Raw genomic sequence first — 26,158 nt, 5'->3', positions numbered from 1 at the left:
CAGTGCCCAGCTGCTGCTGATATTCCTTAAACAAATCCTCTGCTGCTCTTTTCATTTTGTGTTGATGGGGAACCAAGGAAAGGAGGGAACTGCTGGAGGTTCCTCAGATCCAAAGCTCAGCCCTGGGCACAGCTTCAAGCAGGTTTTGGGTTTATCTGCCAGTGGGCTGGAAAATGAATGAAGATGAAACATTTCAAACGTTGCCGTAGTGAAAACTCCGGTTGCTTGTGGTAGGAATTACTCAGGAGAACAAAAAGGAGGAATAATCAGAATAATGACAGCCTTGCAAGCTGGGGGAGAGGCAGCATCTGTGGCTCTGTGGGATGGATTTGTTTCCTGTCCTTGGCGTTCTTTCAGCCACATGAAAAGTCATCCCTGCCTGCCTGCAAATCCTTTCTTTGCCTGGGCACTTTGGGATTCTGCTCCCCCTCCAGACTCGGTGTGAGCTTTGCTTGGTGCCTGCTGAGACATCCCAGGCTGGGCTCTGGGATCCAGAGCTGCCTGCTGGACCTTGGCTGGTCCCTGCAAATCTCTGTCCCAGCTGCAGCTGCAGAGCTTTTCCCTCCCAGCATGGAGTGGTTTGGGTGGGGAGGGACCTTGGAGCTCATTCCATGGCAGGGACACTTCCACTGTCCCAGGGTGACACTTCCAGGGATCCAGGGGCAGCCACAGCTCCTCTGAGGATTCTATTCCAGGGCCTGCCCTCCTTACACAGAATTCCCCCCCAATATCACATCCAAACCCATTATTTTTCAATTTGAACTCATCCCAAGCTCAGTTGAAGATTTACTCCAGGTTTCTGCAGCCTTCAGGAGAACCAGGCTGGTGCAAGAGTTTATTCAGCCTAGTAAAATCATTAAAAGTGGGAATAAATCTGTAGTGACCCAAGGGGCTTTTGTGACTTCAACAGGGTGTAAAACCTTGGGAATGACTTTTCCTACAGGGATACCATCCCTGCTCAGCCAGCCTGTGTGTAGTTCCTCACTCCCAGTCCGTGTAGCTCCATCACCAGTGCAAAGGGAGAAGATTATAAGGTGTTACATTATTTATCCTGATAATTAAAACCACTCCTGACGTCCCAGCTCTGGCTGTTCAAAGCAATAACCCCGGGCCACCTCCAGTACTGTAAAAGGAGTTAATCATCCATTTCTGAGCGTGTCAACTTTATTGATCTTGTTAACAGCAAAACATGTGTGGTTACCTGGGTGAGGAAGGAAAGCACTTATCATCTCAGCTGCTATTTGGATGCTGTTCTTGGTGCCTGAGCCAGCCCAGAGCAGTGCTCAGCAAAAATGAATCACAAATGTTACCCTGCCCCACTTCTCCAGCCAAATTTCTCGTCTCGGCGAATTTGCTTTCAACAAATAAATTTTCTCTCCATCCTGATTTTGCTCCAGATGAATGGACACATTTTTTTGCCACAGTTCTGCCCAAAGAGCACTTTGCAAGCCAGTCCCCTTTCCAGGCTCACAGCTGCTTTAGAGATCTGGAGGGTTTGAAGTGAGAAGGGAGCATTGCAGTCCCCACTGCAGAGCTTCTCTCTCTGGGCAAGGCTCAGTTCTGATTTTCAATTAGCTGGGGCACATCTTTGAGGAGAAAAATGTGTCATGTTGATTTTATCTGTCTTTAACTTCTGAACATGCTCATGCCTTTAGGATCCTGAATATACAACCACTCTTCCCTTCACAGCCCAGCTCCAGAGGGACTCTGAGAGGTCTCTTTTCCATCAGCTCCTGGGGATTGTCCCCAGCTCTGTCACCACCCAAATCCTGCCTTGTCTGGGTTTCATTCCAACCATCCCTCTGCTCTGGCCAGCAGTGCTTTGGGTTTCCCAGGATGTGTGTGAGTATGGACAGCACACAATATCCTGCAGAGATCATGGAGAGGCTCCTGGGATGGAAATTGCCTCAGCCTGCCTGTGTTTAAAAAAATTGGCTTTAGCAATTCCTCTCTAATGTCTTCTTTAGCTGCTTTTGGAACAGAAACTGTTTTATTGCATTTAAATGATAAATAAATACCTTTAACCCTGTGTTGTTGGTGACAGTCCCACCATTCCCATCTTGTGACAAACAAATATGAATTAGAGCAGAAACTCTTCACCTTGGAATTGAAAGCACCATGAAGTCTCTTTGGCACTGTTGGCACTTCTGATAGTTTTGGAAATCTCCTTTTCTGACTTTTTGCTCCTCATGGTAATTTTTCAGCATTTATTTAAAATTTGGTGGTGTCAGTGTTTCCTCCACCACAGGTACCAATGTATCTGAGTGTCAGATGAGGATTTGTGTTCCCATCTTTTGGAGACTGGAGAAAATGAGAGAAAATACAACTCCAGCAGTGCTGGAAGTGAGGGAATGCCCTGGGGAATGTTTGCTTTGCACTGGGAGCAGTTTGGGCCATCAGGAGCTGGGAATGTTCCAGGTTCTGCTCTCAGCTGTGGGGATAAACCAGAGGAGCTCCCTGGGCTCCTCTGGGGGTTTCTCCATCAGTGTCATGGATTGTCACCCCACCTGGGCACTGCACACACACAGGCACTGCCAAAATAACATTCCTTGCCTGGATCAAAGGAGCAGCAGGGTGGGAATATCAGAGTTTCTTTGATTCTCAACTCTAAATTCTCTGCTGCATGGATGGGGGGTGTGCCTGCCTTTTAAAGGATGTTTGGCTTAATCCTGGAATTTTTTATGCAGTTGCAAAATGCATGTTTTGTATTACAAGAGTGAGTATTGATCTGAGAGTTTCACCCACTCTGAGATAAAACCCAGCTTTTAAATTTGATCCAGTGCAACTGCTGGAGTGTGCCAGGACAGATGTTTTTAAAACAAGGTTCTAGAAACAAGTCTGTTATCTTAAATAATATTTTTCTAGTGGAAGAATGCATTAATATCAGCCATATCATCCAGCTGGGCTTATCAATACCAATTAATTTCAGATTTGCAGCTGAAATGTTGGTGGCACAGGTAGGAAGTCTGGCAGACACGCTTTCATTTGCATCAAAGCAGCCCAATAATCATGTGTAAAATGCCTTAAAAAACTGTGATCCGTTCCCAGTGCCACATTAACATAATTCCTTCTGATGCAAACCTCCAGGGGATTCGTATTCTCAATTGCTGGCACACTGGAATAATAAAATAAAACGACATAAAGCAATTTGGATTGTTTGGTGTGTTGGGAAATATCAATAAATTCCATATCCTAAAACTGAGTTCCAGAAAATTGGGTGCATTTTCAGCCACATGAATTTTAAAATGTGCTTGTTGTGGGGGATGAAAAGTGTTTTTTTTTTCACCTTGAATACCAATTATTGGCTGTAAAAAGGCTGTGAAGGGACAGCTTTAGATCTTTTCTACAGACTGGGCTTTTCCTTGAGTTGCTCAGACAAACAATTTAAACTTGTAGAGTTTCAGATTGCTTTGCCTTGAAAAATTAGATGTTTCCAACCAAAAAAAAAAAAAAAAAAAGGGGTTTAGAATTTACTTAATAATTCTTTTAATGCTGCTGCCAGAAATCAGGCAGGGAGGTGTGTTGGAACATATTCACTTTTTTGGGCTAACATGAAGAGGCAGTGACTGGCTGGGTTTTTTTTTTTCCTAAAAACTGAAGTTTAGGGAGGGATTTTGTCCCGTTTTTGAGTAAAAATCTGCCAATTTTTCACAATTTTCAGAATTTAGGGCTGGCCATCCTTCTCAAGGCTAACCAAAATGTGAATAATTGAGCTCTAAATTGTGAATATTCCAGCCTTACCTCATGAAATTCGAGTGCTGTGGTCCCAGGGTGGTTCCTGCTTCCCTCTGCAGCCTCCAGAGAGGGGGAAAATATTTTGAAGGAAAACAAACAGGTTCTCTCTGTGCCTTATCCCATTTCCATCAAGGCACAGAGGGACAGTCTGCATTTCCACTGGAGCCAGTTTTGTTTGTTGTTTTAAGGGGTTTCCCTATCTGCAGAAGGATCTGTCCCACAGTTCCCGGTTTGGGGTTGGTGGGGATGCCCTTTAAATCCCTGGCAATTCCCAGCTGAGGAATTCGTGTGCCAGGGGCTGGGATTTATGGTGGAGGTGCAGTTTTTTGTGAGCTTCTAAATGTTTTCACAGTTGTGAGGTTTGAGCAAAGTGAGATCTAGTGCTAAAAATGAGTTTGGCTTCACCCCCAGCTGGGGTTGGTGATGCTCCTAAACCCAAATCCCAACTGCTCTGAGTTCCCACCTGGGCCAAACTCCTGGCAAGGGGCTTGAGGAAAATCTGCTGCATTTTCTTTAAATTTTTCTTTTAATTTTTCTGGAATTGTTTAGCTTGGAAAAGCCCTCTGAGATCAAATCCAAGCACCCCCAGCACTGCCCCATGTCCCCAAGTGCCACATCCACAGCGATTTTAAATCCCTTTCCATAAAAAATTCTCCCAATATCCAACCTAAACCTCTCCTGGCACAACTTGAGGCTGTTTCCTCTCACCCTGAGAGCAGAGCCTGATCCCTCCCTGGCTGCCCCCTCCTTTTATCTGTGAAATAAAAAGAGAAATAAAGCAGCTCATTTTGGTGGCTTCCAGCTTGCTGTTATTTTTGCAGCAATTGTGGACTGCCTTTATTGATGGGTGCAAATTTCTGGTTAAATAATAGCTTGAACAAGCTAACATTATAGGTATTATTTTTAATTAACTTGTGCTGAGGCATGTGTTTCACTTTTAATTCAAGTGTCAGGTTTGTGAAGTCTGTTTCTCATCATGCTTAAGGTTAAAATATTAGGTCACCAGAAGAAAGAACTGTTTGAGGCACAGAAGACAAATTAAATGTTAGGAGGAAGGAGAGGGGAGGGAGGAGCAGAAATAAAGCTGTGACTCCAGAAAATAAGGGAGAGCAGGAAAGAGTCAGGGAGAGATAAAATGGGCTGGAAGTCATTTTGTGGGGTGCAATATTACAGATTTTTCTGTCAGTTTGGAAGATTCAAATCTTTATTTGCAGTGTCCTGACACCCAGGAAGGGTTGGGGTGTTGCTTCCCAGAACATCAGAATCTGGATTTTCAGAATTTAGGGCTGGGCAACCTTGTCAAATCTGACCAAAATGTGCATAATTGGGCCCTAAATTCTGAATATTCCCTCCCAACTAGGAGAGATTTGGACAAAAAAAAAAAAAAAAAAAAAAAAAAAGCCTGAAGGATGTGGCCAAGCTCTTCAAGGAAGAGCCCAGAGTTCCAGGAGGGAATCCAGGGATTTTTCTGCTCTTCAAAAACATTTCAGTTTTTTTTCCCTCCCTTCTGAGTTTCAAAACTTGGACAAGCTGAACTTCCAAAGGTAAGCTGAAAACAGCTCTGTCAAACAAAACCCCAGTGCCAGGGGTTTGCTGCCATTCCCACAACTCCTGTGGGATTTACAGCTGATCCTGATGTCAGGAATCTGCCAGGAAAGATCCAAAGCTGCTCCCAAGGTTGTTCCCTGCAGGAGCTGAGTCAGCAAAGGGACATTTCAGGTGTTTAGGAGGGAATAAAATATCTCTGAAGCTCAATCTCAGCGCTGATTTATTGATTTTTGATCAATATTTTGCTCTAATTTGTGGCCCTAATGTGGCTTCAGTGCTGGTCTGGGCTCTCTGCAAATCCATTCACCAGCATCCCAAACCCACAGGAATTCTGGATTATTTCTCCATATCTGCCTTGGAGGCATCATGCCAAAGCAGCCATCAGTCTGAATAGTGAGGTAACAACTAAGAAAAAGAATTCCTAAACCAGATCTCTTTTAATTTTTGGTATTTTTTAGTCACTAGAATGGTTTGGGTTGGGGATGACAGTAAAGATAATTTTATTCCAGAAGCAGGGACAGCTTCCACTATCCCAGGCTGCAATACTACTACTACTACTACTACTATTATTATTATTATTATTATTATTATTATTATTATTATTACAGCATAAAGAATTTTTTCCCTTCTGCCTCTGCTTTCCCATCCCATCCCTGGCTCCCCTGTGCCTTTAAAGGGGTGACAAACAGCTTTTATTCCCCAGAAGTTTTCCCTAAATTGCACAGTGACGTGGAAGTCTGGGCAGTTCTCTCCTTTTTGCAAAGTGAAATGCAGAAATTTGATGAAATATTATCATGAAACAGAGCCAGCATGTTCCCATTTTCCAAATGAGGCACAAGCAACTGGGTTTTGCTCTTTGGAAAGTATGAGAGAATTTTATTCATCTGTTTGCTTTAGGGGAGATCTGCCAAGTCAAAACCTTCTCATTTCATCTTGTGTGAAGCTGGAACACGAGGAGGGAACAAAATATCATTTATTTAACAATGCATAAATAATTTATACAGAGAGAGGGCACTGGGTGTGCATAACCATAAAAATAATTTATTGATACACCTTGTAATTAATGACAAGAGAAAATGTCTTTGACTTTGTCAGTGAAAAAATGTCTTCACCCAGAGCCAAAAGTTTTCCATCTGCACTTGGTAGATCTGGGAGATAACACATTGATTTGTTTTTGCTCTTCAGATTGGTTGATTCTCATAAATCAACCTTCTGTGCATTTACACCTTCATTCATGCTGGCTTTTGGGACACTCAGAGCGTTTGGGGCTTTGTCCTGCCCTGTTCTGTTCTCTCCAAATTAGTTCTGTATTTGTGATTCTTGCAGGGTTTCATTTAAATCCTTCTGAAGGCAAAAAGGGGAAGAGATAAAGAATGAAAAAAGGGAGGGGGGAAGGAAGGAAGGAAGGAAGGAAGGAAGGAAGGAAGGAAGGAAGGAAGGAAGGAAGGAAGAAAGAAAGAAAGAAAGAAAGAAAGAAAGAAAGAAAGAAAGAAAGAAAGAAAGAAAGAAAGAAAGAAAGAAAGAAAGAAAGAAAGAAAGAAAAATCCATAGGGTGTGGTAGGAATGACCACACAATTACAGCATCTCTGGAATATGAATTTTTAATAGATTGGATTGTAAAAATAAATACAGCATGATCTCACAGGTTCGGCTTTTCTATCAATATATGAAATATTTCTAAATGAACTCTTGTTAAAGCCTGGTTACAAAGCTTTTGCTGAATTGAGTTCCTGGACTTGTTGTTGGCATTTGCTGGAAATGTTGTCTAAATTTTAATTTAAACATTTAAATGTTTAAATTTGGGCGTTTTCTCGTGATTTACAAAAAAGGCTGACAAAGAAAATTCAGGATGTTGGGAAGTAGAGTTTGGCAGAGAACCTTGCAGAGATGGTTTGTGTTTTGGAGCCACTTGCAGAGGAGGTGGTACCACGAAACTCCTCCAGCAATAAAATAAATATTGCAAACTGACTGTTAATGTTTCTCTGCTCTGCCTGCTTTGCATGGGGATGCCCAAAAAGCTGCAGAGGCAGAAATTCTGCCCAGTTTTGGATAGGAGCTGCTCTGGGAGGGGGATCAGCCTCTGGATTCAGTGCCAGGAGCAGCTGAGATAAAGAGATGGAATCACAGAATGGGCTGGGCTGGGCTGGGAGGGATGCTGGCTGTGGAGAACCTTCAGAGCTGTCCCTCGGTTTTTCTGTGAACTTTGAGCCATCAGCTCCTCAGAGACACCTGAGCCTGGTGTAAATGAATCCTTGGCTCTGTTCTAACACCGAGCCAGAGGTGTTGTCACGGGGGGATCCAATGGGCAAACTCCAGGATAAACACCCGGGCTGGAACAGTGACAGAGTGAAACAGAAGAGACAGTGCAAACCAAACCTGGAAAGAAAGAATCTTCAAACCCTACAGTGCTGAATCATCTGCTGGTCAGAAAAATCCAGCACAAGGAGCAGGGATCAGCTCTGGGGCAGCTCCCATCTCCCAAATCCTGTGCTGTGCTTGGGCAGGAATTGTTCCTGCATGCTGTCATCTCTTTTTGCTGCCATCCCTGTTTGGTGCATCCCTGTTTGGTGCATCCCTGTTTGGTGCATCCCTGTTTGCTGCATCCCTGTTTGCTCCATCCCTGTTTGCTGCATCCCTGTTTGCTGCATCCCTGTTTGCTGCATCCCTGTTTGCTCCATCCCTGTTTGCTGCATCCCTGTTTCCTCCATCCTTGTTTGCTGCATCCCTGTTTGCTGCATCCCTGTTTTCCACCATCCCTGTTTTCCACCATCCCTGTTTCCTCCATCCTTGTTTGCTCCATCCCTGTTTGCTCCATCCCTGTTTGCTCCATCCTTGTTTGCTTCATCCCATTTTCCACCATCCCTGTTTGCTCCATCCCTGTTTTCCACCATCCCTATTTTCCACATCCCTGTTTTCCACCATCCCTGTTTTCTGCATCCCTGTTTTCCACCATCCCTGTTTTCCACATCCCTGTTTTCCACATCCCTGTTTTCCACCATCCCTGTTTCCCACCTGCTGCCTGCTGTCCTCCCCACTCAGCCAGAATTTGCACAAGCGATTAAAGTCCATCCACAATCAGAAACGCCTCCAGGCTTGGACTGACTTCCAGTTCGTTAGGAATTAATCATTAGGATTTAAGCCCGTCTGTAAATGTTAACACGCTAATTGCTGGATCAGGTCTAATTTCCATCCTGCTGGAGCCAGAGGGAGCCTTCCTTGTGCAGGATCAGGATCAAGAAGCAGAAGCACAGGGCAGGGATGCGGTGATTCCTTAGAGCAGGTGAGGGATGCCAAACACGGGCTGTGGGAAAGGAACGCAGACTCAGCCTTGATCCCAAAAATCCGAGAGCTGTGTTTAAAGCCAAAAACTGATAATAGCTGCGTTTAAAGCCAAAACCTGATAGGTGTGCTTAAAACACAAAACGGATTGCTGCGTTTAAAGCCAAAAATCTGATAGGTGTGTTTAAGCCAAACCTGATAATAGCTGTGTTTAAAGCCAAAAACCGATCGGTGCGTTTAAAACCCAAAAGCGATCGCTGTGTTTAAAACCCAAACCCGATTGTTGTGTTGAAAGCCAAACCCCGTGGCTGTGTTTAAGCCAAAGCTGAACAGAGCTGTGTTTAAAGGCAGAACGCTGCCAGGGGCAGCAGGAGGTGGGGAATGAGTTGGAGCTGCGGGAACCCTTCAGGATTTTGTGGGTTTGGATGGGTTTGGGTGGAATGTCTGGAAAGCAAAGGGTGATCACCTTGACAGCATCTGTTCCGTGGGAAGGGGTTTGGGAGAGCTGGGGCTGCTCCCCAAACCTGCTCAGGGAGCTGCTGATCAATTGAGGAACCTCGCAGCTCTTTTTTGTCCCGCTGGAGCAGAGTTCAGGGGACCACGGAGTCACCCTGATGCTCCTTTCATTTGTTTCACCCTTCTGCCCCATTATGCAGCTGATTTCCAAAACAATCCTAAGCAGTTCCTGCTCCTCATGCGCTACTAATCTGCAGTTTTCCCTGTGTGAATTCCCTGGGTGCAGCCCCAGGGCAGAGCTGGTGGCATCCTGACCCTTCCTCTGTACCCAAATTTTCCCCTCCTGACATTATCTGCAAAATCCCGCAGCTCGGGGATCTCCAGCCCGGTGTCCTCCAAAGGGGAGCCCCTGAGTGTCCCCGAGCGAAATTCCATCATAAATTTAGCCTGGACAAAAGGAGGCTTGGGGGGGACCCAAGGGGGACAGCCAGGAGGGATTTGGGATCTGCTCCCAGGGAACAGGGACAGGAGGAGAGGGAACAACTCAGGCTGGGCCAGGGAAGGTCAGGGTGGATATTGTGGGAATTTGCTTCACAGAAAGGGTGGTGAGACATTGGCACTGCTGTGGAGTCCCCATCCCTGCAGGGATTTAAAATCCCTGTGGATGTGGCACTTGGGAATGTGGGCAGTGGTGGCCTGGGCAGTGCTGGGAATGGTTGGACTTGATCTTGGCAGCCTTTTCCAAACTTAAGGATTCTATCATCCTATAATTTCATTTAAAAATAATAAACAGGTAATTAATAATATCCTATCTGAGCATTTAATGATGAGAAGATGAACTCAACTCCAGAGCTGCAGTCACTGTTGGGGGTTTTCAGCTCAGGTTTCAATTTTTCTCTTGAAGAACCAACAGAATAAAAAATATTTTCAGCAGAGCTGAGTCCCTGCAGGAACCCAAGGATGTGGTTGTGCATCCCTGCTTCCATCTCAGTCTTTGTTGCCTGAATCCCTGAGGCAGCTCAACCTTCCCTGGGGCTGTTAATGAAGGGTTTCATTGGCAGTTAAAGCTTTTGCAACCCAGCTTGGGAATATCTTGGGACCATCACCAGTGAAAGCTGGACCCTTTTCCATGGAATTCCCAATGGTGAGATGGCCATGGAGGAGTTTTCCATCTCTCCCCAGTGAAAGCTGGACTCTTTTCCATGGAATTCCCAATGCTGAGATGGCCATGGAGGAGTTTTCCATCTCTCCCCAATGAAAGCTGAACTCTTTTTCCTATAATTCCCAATGGTGGGATGGCCATGGAGGAGTTTTCCATCTCTCCTCAGTGAAAGCTGGATTCTTTTCCATGGAATTCCCAATGCTGAGATGGCCATGGAGGAGTTTTCCATCTCTCCCATCCCTGTTTCCCCCCTTCCCTCCACACTCATCAATCACTGCGCTTAATCCCTGGGGTTTGGCTTCTCCCTGGGAGCGCTGCGGGATCCCGGGACGCTGCTCTGGAGCCGGGCAGTGCCGGGGGATGCCTGGGATGCCCTGGAAGGCGATCCCAGCGCTTCTTCCCACTGATCCCAGCGCTTCTTGCCCCTAATCCCATTAGCCGGGGCTGGCCGGGGCACGGCAGCGGCCGCTGGCTCGCACAAAGAATGGGAGACTTCAAAGAGCCCCCGTGGAATTTGCATTTCCAAGCTCTCACAGCCAAGGTCTTCAGGAGGGGATGAAAGTGGCTTTTGTTAAACTTAATGGCAGAGTTGATTAAAAAAAGCTCTGATTTTTTTTTTCCCCCTTATTAAGGCATAGTGTGATTGCACTGTTGGGTTTTCTGCATCTGGGGGAGGGAGAATTGCGCACACAAAGGAGGAAACCTGTTCCCTACCCGGCTGTCATCATCCCCAGGGATGTTCCAGTGTCATTTATCCGAATCTGAGAGCCACGGAGGAGCTGGCAGGGCTGGGCAGGAATAACAAAGAAAATATCAGCGAATTTTCATGGAGCACCTCCTTTTGCTGGGACCTCAGCTGTCTGTCCAGAAAATTCATCCCAAAAATCTCAGTGCAAAATATCTCCGAGTGCATCCTTAAAGGAAGGGATTTCACGGATCAAAACCCCACTAAAACCTCCTCTTTGGTGGTGATTATTCAAAATACCCAGTGTCTGCCTGGGTCTCCAGTAATTTCCTTCCTTTGCTTTGGCAAATAATTTCCCATCTGGATTTCTGGATTAAAAGTCTCCTATATTGCCTAAAAGAAAGCACCTAATGAAAGAAATGTGTCTGTTGAGCTCCTGTCTCAGTTTTGGTTCTGTTTGAGCACTAAATGTTGCCACAGATGGAAGACTGAGCAAACATTTCCTATTTCCAGGGTATGGTGCTGGCAGAGGTTGGATTTTCTATACACACTTTAAATTCTGCTTGCATGACTCTTCCTGCTGTGTTTATCAATATTAAGCACAAGCTTGGTTCAAAAATAGAAAACTATGTGTTAGCTGCTTTAAATAAACATCAATCCTGTTTTTTTTCCAGGCAGTTTCTATTTCTCTCCTAATCAAGGCTGGGTGTATTTCTGAGCAGAGCCTTAAAAACCCTCATTTCATACAACATTTTTTTTTGTATTTTGTATTTTTGTATTTTGTGTATTTTGGCTAAGCTGAAATGCCACTTTTTACCAGGCAGATGAAGGGGGTTTATGTAAACAAACAAATATTCAAGATCTTGTTGAACAGAAGGAAATAATCCTAATTGTTTTCAATATTTGACAGTGATAATTTGATGTTTTTGATTTCAGGGATGAGTATGAGGAGGATGGGTTTTGCCAGCCTTACAGGGGCATCGCCTGTGCCCGTTTCATTGGGAACAGAACCATCTACATGGAGTCCTTGCACATGCAGGGGGAGATAGAAAATCAGATTACAGGTGGGTAAAAACTCCTTGGCTGCTTCCCCACCGAGCTGTCTGCTCCCAAAAAGCTGCTGGGGTTTTATAAACAGCAATGTTATTTTGCTTTGCTCTTTATTCCCTCTCACCACGAGCTTGTCTGGGTGTCTCTGCTCCTCCAGCTCATCCCAAAACACCTAAAAAAGAGATTTTTTTTTTCAAGGAGAAGGGGCTGTGTGTTTACAGCTTCTGGGAGGCTCAGTGCAGGTTTTGAAAGCAAAGGGGGACCAGCTTTAGTTGATTTTATGTGGCTGGAATAATTTAGGTGCTGGGAAAAGCTGCATAAATAATGCAGCAAGTCGTGGTTTTCCTTTGGATTTAGGGGAGAAGCAGTTGCCATTATTTTTGTGGGATGTGCTGATGGGATTGCTGAATTGGCAGATATCAGATATCATGATATTATCTATTTTTCATATAAATTAACTTGGCCTGATCCTAGCCCTGGTAATCATCTCTATATTCAGATTTTTTTCCTTGCTGTCAGAATATCCCAAATTTCTCTTCTCCCTTTGTCTCCAAACACTGCCAGCACTCCAAAAAAAAAAAGTTATTTGGGATTGTATGAAAACTGTCACCTTCCACGAAGGAACTGGTGCAGGAATTTGGGGTTTTCCTGCTGGGCTTCCAAATATTGCATTAATTTGTAAATCATTCTAAGTTATTTGGGAGGGAAAAAAGGAATAATAAAGGAATAATTTAAGGAATTATAAAGGAATAATTTAAGGAATAATAAAGGAATAATTTAAGGAATAGTTAAAGGAATCATTTAAGGAAGAGTTAAAGGAATCATTTAAGGAAGAGTTAAAGGAATAATTTAAGGAATAATAAAGGAATAATAAAGGAATCATTCCAGGAATAATAAAGGAATAATTCAAGGAATAATAAAGGAATAGTTTAAGGAATAATAAAGGAAAAATAAAGGAATAATTTAAGGAATAATAAAGGACTAATAAAGGAATAATTTAAAGAATAATAAAGGAATAATTTAAGGAATAATAAAGGAATAATTTAAGGAATAATGAAGGAATAATTTAAGGAATAGTTAAAGAAATAATTAAAGGAATAATTAAAGGAATAATTATGTTTGGTGGTTGGGTGATAAGCTCAGCATTAATCCCATGATACAAACCTGATGTATTTTCCTTGTCAGTGAAATCAGCATCATTAATAACTCCCACTGTACAGTAATTTCACCATTATAAGCTGCACCATTTTGACTAAAATTTTGGTCTGAACCCGAAAGTGCGGCTAATAATCGTGAAATTCCTGTAATTAGCACCGTGCATCCCCAGCTGCAGCGGGAAGTGAGGTTTTACTGTGAAGGCAACAGCGCAGGGACAACATCCCCGAGTGCCAGTTCAGCCTGGTGTGTTTTTTGCAGCTGCCTTCACCATGATCGGCACCTCGAGCCACCTGTCGGACAAGTGCTCGCAGTTCGCCATCCCCTCGCTGTGCCACTACGCCTTCCCCTACTGCGACGAGAGCTCCCCCGCCCCCAAACCGCGGGATCTGTGCCGGGACGAGTGCGAGATCCTGGAGAACGTGCTGTGCCAGACCGAGTACATCTTCGCCAGGTCCAACCCCATGATCCTGATGAGGCTGAAGCTGCCCAACTGCGAGGATCTGCCGCAGCCCGACAGCCCCGAGGCCGCCAGCTGCATCCGCATCGGCATCCCCATGGCCGACCCCATCAACAAGAGTAAGTGGGAAATTGTGGGTGATACAATTCCTCCAGTGTGGGAATCCAGGACATGTGAGATGGCCATGGAGGAGTTTTCCATCTCTCCCCAGTGAAAGCTGGACTCTTTTTCCTGTAATTCCCAATGGAGTTTTCCATCTCTCCCCAGTGAAAGCTGGATTCTTTTTCCTGTAATTCCCAATGGTGAGGTGGCCATGGAGGAGTTTTCCATCTCCCCAGTGAAAGCTGGGCTCTTTTCCATGGAATTCCCAGTGGTGAGATGGTCATGAAGGAGTTTTCCATCTCTCCCCAGTGAAAGCTGGACCCTTTCCATGGAATTGTCAATGGTGAGATGGCCATGGAGGAGTTTTCCATCTCTCCCCAGTGAAAGCTGGACTCTTTTTCCTGTAATTCCCAATGGAGTTTTCCATCTCTCCCCAGTGAAAGCTGGATTCTTTCCATGGAATTCACAATGGTGAGATGGCCATGGAGGAGTTTTCCATCTCCCCAGTGAAAGCTGGACCCTTTTCCATGGGTTTCCCAATGGTGAGATGGCCATGGAGGAGTTTTCCATCTCTCCCCAATGAAAGCTGGATTCTTTTTCCTGTAATTCCCAATGCTGAGATGGCCATGGAGGAGTTTTCCATCTCTCCCCAGTGAAAGCTGGACTCTTTTCCATGGGTTTCCCAATGGTGAGATGGCCATGGAGGAGTTTTCCATTTCTCCCCAATGAAAGCTGGACTCTTTTCCATGGGTTTCCCAAAGGTGAGATGGCCATGGAGGAGTTTTCCATCTCTCCCCAGTGAAAGCTGGATTCTTTTTCCTGTAATTTCCAATGGTGAGGTGGCCATGGAGGAGTTTTCCATCTCTTCCCGTGAAAGCTGGACTCTTTCCATGGAATTCCCAATGGTGAGATGGCCATGGAGGAGTTTTCCATCTCTCCCCAGTGAAAGCTGGGCTCTTTTCCATGGAATTCCCAATGGTGAGATGGCCATGGAGGAGTTTTCCATCTCTCCCCAGTGAAAGCTGGACTCTTTTTCCTGTAATTCCCAATGGTAAGATGGCCATGGAGGAGTTTTCCATCTCCCCAGTGAAAGCTGGACTCTTTTCCATGGAATTCTCAATGGTCAGATGGCCATGGAGGAGTTTTCCGTCTCTCCCCAGCGAAAGCTGGATTCTTTCCATGGAATTCCCAATGGTGAGATGGCTATGGAGGAGTTTTCCATCTCTCCCCAGTGAAAGCTGGACTCTTTTTCCTGTAATTCCCAATGGTGAGATGGCCATGGAGGAGTTTTTCATCTCTCCCATCCCAGTTTCCACCCCTCATCTCCACCCTGATGAGTGAATTTGCCTTTTGGCTCTTGCAGATCACCGGTGCTACAACAGCACGGGCGTGGATTACCGGGGCACGGTGAGCGTGACGCGCTCGGGGCGGCAGTGCCAGCCCTGGAACTCGCAGTACCCCCACACCCACAGCTTCACTGCTGCCAGGTACCCCGAGCTCAACGGGGGCCACTCCTACTGCAGGAACCCTGGCAACCAGAAGGATGCCCCGTGGTGCTTCACCTTGGATGAGAACTTCAAGTCGGAGCTCTGCGATGTCCCGGCCTGTGGTAATGCCTGGCGTGGCTTGGGCTGGAGTTTGGGGGCAAAAAGGGGAAGGGTTTGGGACACAAAGTGTATTTGGTGATTCTCTGGAGAAGGGTTTGGGGCACAGAGTGTCTTTGATGATTCTCTGGAGAAGGGTTTGGGGCACAGAGCATTTTTGGTGAGTTCCTGGGAAGGGTTTGGGGCACAAAGTGTTTTTTGGTGATTCTCTGGAGAAGATTTTGGGGCACAGAGTGTCTTTGGTGAGCCCTAAGAAGGGTTTGGGGCACAGAGTGTCTTTGGTGTTTCTCTGGAGAAGGGTTTGGGGCACAGAGCATTTTTGGTGAGTTCCTGGGAAGGGTTTGGGGCACAAAGTGTTTTTTGGTGATTCTCTGGAGAAGATTTTGGGGCACAGAGTGTCTTTGGTGAGCCCTAAGAAGGGTTTGGGGCACAGAGTGTCTTTGGTGTTTCTCTGGAGAAGGGTTTGGGGCACAGAGCATTTTTGGTGAGTTCCTGGGAAGGGTTTGGGGCACAAAGTGTTTTTTGGTGATTCTCTGGAGAAGATTTTGGGGCACAGAGTGTCTTTGGTGAGCCCTAAGAAGGGTTTGGGGCACAAAGTGTCTTTGGTGTTTCTCTGGAGAAGGGTTTGGGGCACAAAGTGTTTTTGGTGATTCTCTGGATAAGATTTTGGGGCACAGAGTGTCTTTGGTGAGTCCCTGGAGAAGGGTTTTGGGCACAGAGTGTCTTTGGTGATTCCCTCAGGAAGGGTTTGGGGCACAAAGTGTCTTTGGAGAGCCCTGGGGACAGAGCTGTAGGAAAGGCTGCTGGCCCTGCTCTGAGGACACCTTGCTGTCCCTGCAGTGACAAAGTCATGCCATGAAAATCATTTCCTGAGGAATGGCTCTGCACTGTCAGTTCAGTTGTTCCTGGATTCCCAGGTTGTTTTTTTTCCAATCAGTACAAATCCTTAGGCCAAATTAAATCACAGAAACATGGAATTGTTTGGGTTGGAAAATCCCTCTGAGGTCATTGAGTCCAACCAGCCCAGCACTGCCAAGGCCACCCCTGCCCATGTCCCCAAGTGCCACATCCACAGTGCTTTTAATTCCCTTCTTAAGTCCCTTTTTAGACCTCACCACTGCTGTGCCAGGGCTGGACAACCTCTTCAGTGGAGAAATTTTCCCTGATGTCCAATCTAAACATCCTCTGGTGTAACTTGAGACCATTCCCTCTGCTCCTGTCCCTGTTCCCAGACCCCAAATCCCCCCGGTGTCCCCTCCTGGCAGGGACTTGTGCAGAGCCAGAAATTCCCCCTGAGCCTCCTTTTCTCCAGGCTGAGCCCCCCCAGCTCCCTCAGGGATTCTCCAGCCCCTTCCCAGCTCCCTCAGGAATTCTCCAGCCCCTTCCCAGCTCTATTCCCCTCCCTGGACATGCTCCAGCCCCTCCATGACTTTCTTCTTGTGAGGGGCCCAAAAACAGGGAGAGGGTTTGAGACGCAGTGACAGAGCCCAGACTATCTGCCTTCCCCCCATCTCCCCTTTCAGCAAGAACATAATTTAGATCCCATTTTGGCATCGATTCCCATCTTTTCATTAATTGAAAAAGACTTTGGAGCAGACTCAGAACATGTCTCACTGCAGGAATGTTCATAACCATAACCAGAAAAAATTTAATTTGGTGCTGGCTATGGAGCAGAAACATCAAAGGTATCTCATTTTCAAGGGGAAAGGTAAATGTTAGTGTGACAACTTGTAGGCAACATCAAATTTTGTGTGAAACTTTGAATTTCCATAACATTTCTGGGTGCATTTCTGCCGTGTCCATGCAAATAGCAATGTTTTTTCCCTTGGCCTGTTATCAATATTGTTATTTCTACATGCAGATAAAACAATTAGGACTCAATTTTCAGGTGCTTCATTCACTTCCTCTCAGGTCTCTGAAAAGCAGAATCAAATGAGAGCTGAATCTTCCTTTTTGTTCATTTTGCAAACCCAAAATGCAGCCAGGGCAGTTCTGTGAACACTAAATTCTGTTTTAGAGGACCTGGCATTGCCACCTCTATTTTGTTGTCAGTGCTGGTTTAAGAGTTGGACTTGCTGATCTCTGAGGGCTTTTCCAACCTCAACAATTCCACGATTTTCCCCACACTTTTCGAGTCCTGTATCTCTTCTGCTGTTATTTCAACAGAAACAACAAAAATCCATCCTGGAGATTCTTGTGCCAGCTCCCTCTAGATGGGCTCTGAGATGCTCAGCTTTTGATCTGGGATACCAGGACTCTTTTGGAGCCAAATTCTCTGATTTTCAAGCTTTGCTCGATAATAACTGAGATGGGCTGGCTGGGCTGGAGAATTCCTGACAAAGGTTTTAATTACCAAAACCTCTCACTGCTGCCTTAAATGGTACCCCTTGTTCTGTGCCTTTATTATTCTAAATACAAACAGAGCTGGATCAGGTGAGCAGTAATTGAATTGTTAAGTGCTAATCTGCATATTAAAACCAGAATACCGAGCGGGACTTGCATTCTGCCGGTTTTGCACGGGCTGAAAGAGCCATTTCAGGCCCATTTCAATCAGCATTGTGCATTCTGCCTCACCAGGACATGCCGAGATGGGAAATGGATTTAATTAGGGTGGCTCCCAAGAAGCCCATTAACCTAATGAGGCTTCACTGCGGGGGCTGCTACTTAATAAGAATAATAATTGCCTTTGACTGGAATAGCTCAGGTGATGAACTGGTGCCCAGGTCTCCCTCTGCCTCGTGCTGCTGCTTTCTTTCCCTCCCTTCAGCTGTGTCCCACAAGTTGGGAGAGATTTGTTTCCTCCAAGTTTGTCAAGCTGATTGTGGGGAGATGTGAAACACGGGGTAATTCGAGCATGAGGCTTAGCAAAGCCGAGCCTAAGAGGGTTGGGAAGGGCAGTGTGTGAATCCCTGCCTCTCTGGGAACAGGGAGGATGTCCTGGGGGTGGTGCTGTAGGAATATTTGGGCTACCTCTCCTCTCAATTAAAAACCAGATGGCACAAATTAATCTGAGAGGAACGTGGGGAGAGCAGAGGACAGCGTGAGCCTGAAAGAGGAGAGGGGTTATGCAAAGTGACATCCAGAACCATTTGAACTTTGCCTCTGTCACAATTTGAGTCGAGCCCAAGCTTCAGATCAAGTTCATGTTTAATGAAGTGCATAAAAGAGATCTGTGTGGGCCGCTAAGCACTTATCCAAATCCAGCCTGGAAAACACAGACAAACAAACTGGAGTGACCCTGCAGGGATAATAAAACATTCCCCGTTCTCCCAGACTCCCCAAGGCAGCCCCAGGCATTCCCAATTCCCCTGGAAACAGCCTGGGCTCCAGGGATCCTGAGTTCCCCTGCAGTGAGTGAGTTAATCCGGGTGTAATTCCACCCTAAACCCTGGGAATGCTCCTGGGGGATGGGTGAAGGATCTGTCCCTGTCCCTGCCCTTGTGTTGGGAGCACTTGGGATGGGGGATCTGTCACTGTCCCTGTGCCCAGGACACTCAGGATGGGGGATCTGTCCTTGTCCCTGTCCCTGCCAATCCAGTGTTCTCCTTGAAATTGTCTCAAAATAAGGAGTTTGTATTCCCACCAGAGCTTTTCTTGGAATCACAGAATGGTCTGGCTTGGAAGGGACCTTAAAAATCATTTAGTTCCTACTCCCTGCTGTGGGAAGGGCACCTTCCACAGGCTTATTCCATAAGGTGTTTTAGAAATTCCCTTTTCTGTGGATCTGTGTTGAACCATGACTTGATTTCAGCCCAAGCCAAGGCCACCTCACAGCATTCCACTGTTTCCTGCCCATCAGTAGGTTTGACCTGACAGGGACAACTCCTGTGTGTCCTCACAGAACTGTTACTCCACAAAATAATTTTTCCTTTTAATATTAATTAAATAAAGCAGCATTCAAGGTGGATTTCAGCAAGAGAAAAAGGACATTTTATTATTTTAAACACTTTTAGCTGACTCTGGGATGCTTCATTCCTTTGTCATTATTTTTTTTTCTTTCTGAACCAGATTACAAGGATTCCAAGGAAAAGAACAAAATGGAAATCCTGTACATCCTGGTGCCAAGTGTCACCATCCCCCTGGCCATAGCCTTGCTCTTTTTCTTCATCTGCATCTGTCGCAACAACCAGAAATCCTCGTCCCCCCCGGTGCAGAGGCAGCCCAAACACGTCCGGGGGCAGAACGTGGAGATGTCCATGCTCAACGCCTACAAACCAAAGGTAACCCCAAATTTCTGCTCCCACACTCCCTGGCTCCACAGGCAGGGAGGGAAATGATTCAAACAGCTCAGCACTCAAATATCCAGGTGGTTTCCAGCCTGTGATTTGTGTGATTTTTGAGAGGGTTTCTCAGCAGCAGCAGCATGTGCTGGAGCAGGGGGGTAATTCCTGTGTCCCTGGAGAAATGATGGAGTTTTTGTGTGATAAAGCAAGAAAGTCCTTCCTGAAGCATCTCTAAAACACCTCATTGAAGTGGGAGAGTAATGCAGGTGAAGATGTGATCCAGCATTTCCTCAGGAGAGCTTTCCATGGCTCTGCTCAGTTAATCTGTCGCCTTTCACTCAGCTAAAATCACCTTTGCAAGGATTTGTTCCTTGGCTTTTCAGGCTCACCCACTGCCTCAGTTAAATCAGAAATGACCAAAACAGCCCCAAAACTCTGCCTGCAGCACAGCTCCTGGTGTTTGGCTTCACCACAGCTCCACATTCAGGAAGAATTTTAAAAATAATTTTGATTTAGGTGTGATCAGCTCATGTCCCTGATTTCCTGGTGGGGTGTGCAGAGCTGCCTGTGTCACCCAGGGCAGGCTGGAAATGCCACCCACAGGACAGGAATTCCCTGGAAAAGCATTTCCCTTGTGTTTCACACCATGATCCTTCCAGCTCAGGATATTTGATGGTTCTTCAAGAACCTGATGAGCTTTGTTCATTTGGAATTTGGTGGGCTTTGTTTTTTGGAGCATTTTAGAGTGAAAACCTCAATCCCACACACACTGGCCTGGTGAATTTATCTTCATTTTCCTTGGAAGTTCCCAATTCCAGCTTTCCTGTACAGCTTGGAGTAGCTTTATCTCAAAATGTTGGTAACAAAAAAAAAAAAAAAATTAATAAATTAATCTTGCATCCAAACTCCTGGAATATCTTGTTAAATTTGGAGTTGCTTCTTGCTGCCTGTTCTGTTGGGAATTTGGGGTTCAATCCTGGCTAAATTGAAGATATGGGAATGTCAGCATCCTTTTATTGAGGATGCAATTCCCACTTTTCCTGCTGGCACACACAGCACAGAAAAGCAGAAATTCCTGGAAATGTTTGGAAATCTTGACCACTCTCTTTCCTTTCAATTTGCAAGTCACGTGCTGCAGGAATATTTTCATTTTATTTATGCTAATTCAGGATTTTCCCACTGGGAAAGCCAGCTCTCCCTGTCTCCAGTGTTTTGATTGCCTTTCAAACAATATTTTCAAGGAAAGGAAATGGAATCTTATTTTTAAAATTGATGTCAGCTCTGGGTGAAAACACATTTAAGCTTCAAGCTCCCACTGGGGCAGTTGTTTGCTTGGATAAATAGGAATGTTAGCATTTCCTCCACTTTTAAGGGATTTTAATTGCCTCCAAAAATATAATAAATGAAGGACATCTTGTCCTGGAGCTGAAGAAGAGGTGGAAGGGGTGGATTTCCCTCTCCCTTTCCCCTGACCTGCTGCCTCTTGTGTATTTTACACTTCCCTACATTTTGGACACCCGTGTGTGACAAATACTTGTCAAACAAAAGCTGAGCAGATTTACAACTGCTTCACTCCAAATGAGCCCTTCCTGCCAAAACTTTATGACTTCATTTTCTTCCCCCAGTTTTCCACTCTGTTGGTTCAAACAGACAGACCCAGGCTCAGGTCAGACAGAGGTCATTTCACTTTCATTACTAAAATATAATTTACAATATGCCAGACCTAAACAAGTTTTAGCCTAAAGGATTTGGGTAATATAAACCATCTGTTCCTCAACAATATAGCTAATTTCCTGCCATCACTGTGCAGTCTACTGGGCTGCCTGCTTAAATGGCTTTATTATTATTATTATTATTATTATTATTATTATTATTATGTCATAAGTGGTCAATACAATTAGAATTAATTCATGCTAAACCAGCTTTTTTTCCATGATTGTTTGAAATGTCAGGTTTTTTCCCACTGGGAAGCTGGCCTTGCATGGTTTCAGGAATGCAAATGGCAATGTTTACACTAATTTACAGAACCTAGATCCCAAACTCATTAACCTGAAATTACTACCTGTGGATTTACTGAGGGCCCTAAACGAGTGGGTTTGGGTGTTACAAGCACAAGTGGAAATTGGGACTAATCCAGGTTCTTTATGGCCCAGGAGTGAATATCTGCACACCAAAGGGCAATAAATGTTTAAAAGGTTTGCCTTTCTCTATCAGAGTTTCAGGATGGACCAGAAATAGTGGGATCAGAAACAGGCTCTGCTGTACCAGGAAGGGTTAACAGCCAAGTCAAGGCAGAATTGGCTACAAGGACATGGTTTTTAAAACAAAATCATTTTTTTTTCCTGCTAAAACTCCAAGACCTGGCCCAAAAAACACTTCATGGACCTCTTAGAGCATGGGAATTACCTCAATTCCTGAAATTAGTCACATTCAATCAGAAGTACAGAAATGCCCAAGGCCAAATACTGGGATGCTGATGGCTCCTGCATATATTTGGATCCAATACTTGCATGTGGCCTTGTGGGGAGGATGGAAAGGAATTCCTTGTGTTCCCTTTTGGATCCTGCTGTGCCTCAGGCTGTGCCTGGCACCAGGGGGATCACTGTGTCCATCTCCTTGGCTCCCACACATCCTGCACCAAAAGGGAAATCGGTGAAATCAGTGAGATCAGTGTTTTCAGTGCTGATGTGTTCCCACAGATTCTGTACCAAAGTGAAATCAGTGAAATCAGTGGAATCAGTGAGATCAGTATTTTCAGTGCTGATGTGTTCCCATACATCCTGCATCAAAAGTGAAATCAGTGGAATCAGTGAAATCAGAGTTTCAGTGCTGATGTGTTCTCACACCAAGAGATTTCACCAGGAGTGAAATCAGTGAAATCAGTGTTTTCAGTGAAATCAGTGTTTTCAGTGCTGATGTGTTCCCACAGATTCTGCACCAAAAGGGGAATCAGTGAAATCAGTGAAATCAATGAAATCAGTAAAATCAGTGAGCTCAGTGTTTTCAGTGCTGATGTGTTCCCACACATCCTGCACCAAAAGGGAAATCAGTGAATCAGTGAAATCAGTGAAATCAGTGAAATCAGAATTTTCAGTGCTGATGTGTTCCCACAGATTTTGCACCAAAAGTGAAATTAGTGAAATCAGTGAAATCAGAGTTTTCAGTGCTGATGTGTTCCCACAGATTCTGTATCAAAAGTGAAATTAGTGAAATCAGTGAGATCAGTGAGATCAGTGAGATCGGTGTTTTCGGTGCTGATGTGTTCCCACACATCCTGCATCAAAAGTGAAATCAGTGAAATCAGTGAGATCAGAGATCAGTGTTTTCAGTGCTGATGTGTTCCCACACCAAAAGATTTCACCAGGAGTGAAATCAGTGAAATCAGAGTTTTCAGTGCTGATGTGTTCCCACACATCCTGCACCAAAAGGGAAATCAGTGAAATCAGTGAAATCAATGAAATCAGTGAAATCAGTCAGCTCAGTGTTTTCAGTGCTGATGTCTCTGGTGTTTGTCCCACAGAGCAAAGCCAAGGAGCTGCCCCTCTCAGCCGTTCGCTTCATGGAGGAGCTGGGCGAATGCGCTTTTGGGAAGATCTACAAGGGCCACCTCTACCTGCCGGGCATGGACCACGCCCAGCTCGTGGCCATCAAGACCCTCAAGGACTTCAACAACCCTCAGCAGTGGGCGGAATTCCAGCAGGAAGCGTCGCTGATGGCCGAGCTGCACCACCCCAACATCGTGTGCCTGCTGGGCGTGGTGACCCAGGAGCAGCCCGTGTGCCTCCTGTTCGAGTACACCAACCAGGGCGACCTGCACGAGTTCCTGGTCATGCGCTCGCCCCACTCCGACGTGGGCTGTAGCAGTGACGAGGACGGCACGGTCAAATCCAGCCTGGACCACGGGGACTTCCTGCACATCGCCGTGCAGATCGCCGCCGGCATGGAGTACCTGGCCGGGCACTTCTTCGTGCACAAGGACCTGGCTGCCCGCAACATCCTGATCGGGGAGCAGCTGCACGTGAAGATCTCCGACCTGGGGCTCTCCAGGGAGATCTACTCGGCCGATTACTACAGGGTGCAGAACAAGTCCCTGCTGCCCATCCGCTGGATGCCCCCCGAGGCCATCATGTACGGCAAGTTCTCCTCCGACTCCGACATCTGGTCCTTCGGCGTGGTGCTGTGGGAGATATTCAGCTTCGGCCTCCAGCCCTACTACGGGTTCAGCAACCAGGAGGTGATCGAGATGATCCGCAAGCGGCAGCTGCTGCCGTGCTCCGAGGACTGTCCCCCCAGGATGTACGGGCTGATGACGGAGTGCTGGCACGACCTCCCGTCCCGCAGGCCGCGCTTCAAGGAGATCCACGCCCGCCTGCGCTCCTGGGAGGGCCTGTCCAGCCACACCAGCTCCACCACGCCCTCGGGGGGCAACGCCACCACCCAGACCACCTCGCTGAGCGCCAGCCCCGTCAGCAACCTCAGCAACCCCCGCTACCCCAACTTCATGTTCCCGGCTCAGGGCATCCCCCAGGGCCAGCTGGCCGGCTTCATGGGGCCGCCGCTGGCGCAGAACCAGCGCTACATCCCCATCAACGGCTACCCCATCCCGCCGGGCTACGCCGCCTTCCCCGCGCCCCACTTCGCCCCGCAGGGCCCGCCCAGGGTGATCCAGCACTGTCCCCCTCCCAAGAGCCGCTCGCCCAGCAGCGCCAGCGGCTCCACCAGCACGGGCCACGTCACCAGCCTGCCGTCGTCGGGCTCCAACCAGGAGGCCAACATCCCGCTGCTGTCGCACATGGCCATCCCCAGCCACCCCGCGGGCATGGGCATGGCGGTGTTCGCCAACAAAACTCAAAAACCCTACAAAATGGACTCCAAGCAGGCCTCCCTGCTGGGGGACTCCAGCATGCACGGACCCAACGAGTCGGTGATTTCGGCGGAGTTGTAAATACGCGAAGCCTTTGTAAATAGGACAGACTCGGAAGGGGGAGGAAAGATATCTATTTTTTTTTTTTTTTCCTATTCAGATATTTTATTAAAGATCCTTTTCTGGTTGTTGTTGTTGTTGTTGTTGGACAGACGTTGCAGCCAAAGTGTCTTCTGTGAAGTTTCACTGCAGGCACAACCAGACAGATCCTCCTGGTGGGAATCCTCAGCCTTGGCCGCGTTCCTCCAAGTGCCACCGACAATTCAAAGAGAAAAGAGGGAATTTGAGGGGTTTTTTAAAAATAAAAACATTTTATCCAATGTTTTTTCACAGCTTTTTAAACCTCCGGCGTGGTTTAAATCACAGGAACTTGTTTTTTTAATACTGAAAACCATATTTTAATATTTGTCTCTTTTTTTAGGAGATGCAAAGATTCGGAGATCTGGGTGTGCAATTTCAGTGCCAATAGGGAAAATATTTGTAAATGTTGCAGTCGAGGATTGTGTTTCAAAATATATGATCTGAGAGCTGAATCAATTACTTCAGGTGGGATTTTGGTCTTTGGTTTAGCTGGGAGTCTGAGCTCAGATTCAGACCAAAAAAATGTCATTTATGTGACAGCACAAATGCTGGAGTTATCAGCTTGCAGTCTACAAACCTCATCTGCTGCTGGCTGCTAAGGACAGCTGGAGCTCTTAAGGAATTGCCTTAAAGGAAATGAAATTAAAGGGCTTTAATTTCAGAACCTGAATCAGCTTCTTCAAAGATAACATTTCATGATCTGGTCGCTCAAGCAGGAATTTTATATCCTTTTGTTGCTATGCAACTGTGTAATGGAAAAGCGCCAAACCACGATTTTATATATGTGACAATCAGTTTTCCCAGGAATATTTATTGTGTCATTTCAGTGACTCTGACTCCTGGAAAAAAGGGAGCCTCGCATTCCATCAGGCAGCAAATCCATCGATAGCAATTGTGTCTAATAATGTGAATTAGTGCTGATTTTCCACTTAGAAATGCGCCATTTGTGTCATTCAAAAACCCATTCAGGTAGAACCAGTCGAGATTCTTCATTTGAAACCACTTTAATGAGTTACACACGTGCTGTGTACAGTACATTTTCCACAGACTCTTGTTTTTGTACTGAATAATATTTTTATTGTCCACAAAAAACAATCTTTTTGCTCAGTTGACAATGTTGTATAATAGGACTTTATTTTTATCTTTTTTTGCACAAAAGTGTGATGATGTTTTTGTACAGCAGAAGTGAAAATACATCTCTGCATTTTATATCTTGGGCTGTTTCTTTTGATTTTTACCCTGATGTAGATGTTCCTGAAATATATTATGGTGATACTCAGCCACTACCTTATACAAATATATTTCTTTGTTTTCACTGCATGCGTTTAATCACTGTATTACTTGATTGATTGAGTTGTTAATTACGGGCATTTCAATTAGGCAAGCATGGAAAAAAAAAATAATGTAACAACAAAGGCTATTTTATAATTGAGATATGTGCATTTTTGTATTTCACGTGCCAGAGATGATATTAAACACTGATTATTTTATGCTGCTGTTTATTAAAACATTGTTTTACCACGAACACATCAGCATTTCCTCCATCCTGAAGGACCTGGAAGGATTTCCCTCCCCTGGCTCCCAGTTTGCAGGGAAGCTGAGCTGGTATCAGCCAAGCATCCTTTAATCAGGAATTAGGAATAACCTAATCCTTCAGGAGCAGCAGTGGGATCATAAAATAATCCCTCACACAC

At 45.7% G+C, this 26,158-nt stretch overlaps 1 protein-coding gene across 1 annotated transcript in view; it reads left to right on the top strand.

The window, feature by feature from the left end:
• Window positions 1–25,954, top strand: part of ROR1 (receptor tyrosine kinase like orphan receptor 1) — a 148,585-nt gene extending 122,631 nt beyond the window's left edge. Inside the window, exons 5-9 of the mRNA XM_033068037.1 lie at window positions 11,802–11,929; window positions 13,332–13,649; window positions 14,996–15,241; window positions 19,245–19,456; window positions 22,980–25,954. Of these exons, the coding sequence (XP_032923928.1) occupies window positions 11,802–11,929; window positions 13,332–13,649; window positions 14,996–15,241; window positions 19,245–19,456; window positions 22,980–24,404 (2,329 nt within the window). The 3' untranslated portion in view covers window positions 24,405–25,954. The remainder of the gene's footprint in view (window positions 1–11,801; window positions 11,930–13,331; window positions 13,650–14,995; window positions 15,242–19,244; window positions 19,457–22,979) is intronic.
• The last annotated feature ends 204 nt before the right edge of the window (window positions 25,955–26,158 follow it).

This window comes from Catharus ustulatus, chromosome 9 (assembly GCF_009819885.2).
Source record: "Catharus ustulatus isolate bCatUst1 chromosome 9, bCatUst1.pri.v2, whole genome shotgun sequence".
Classification (NCBI taxonomy): Eukaryota; Metazoa; Chordata; class Aves; order Passeriformes; family Turdidae; genus Catharus; species Catharus ustulatus.
This window is presented reverse-complemented; position numbering and strand designations above follow the sequence as displayed.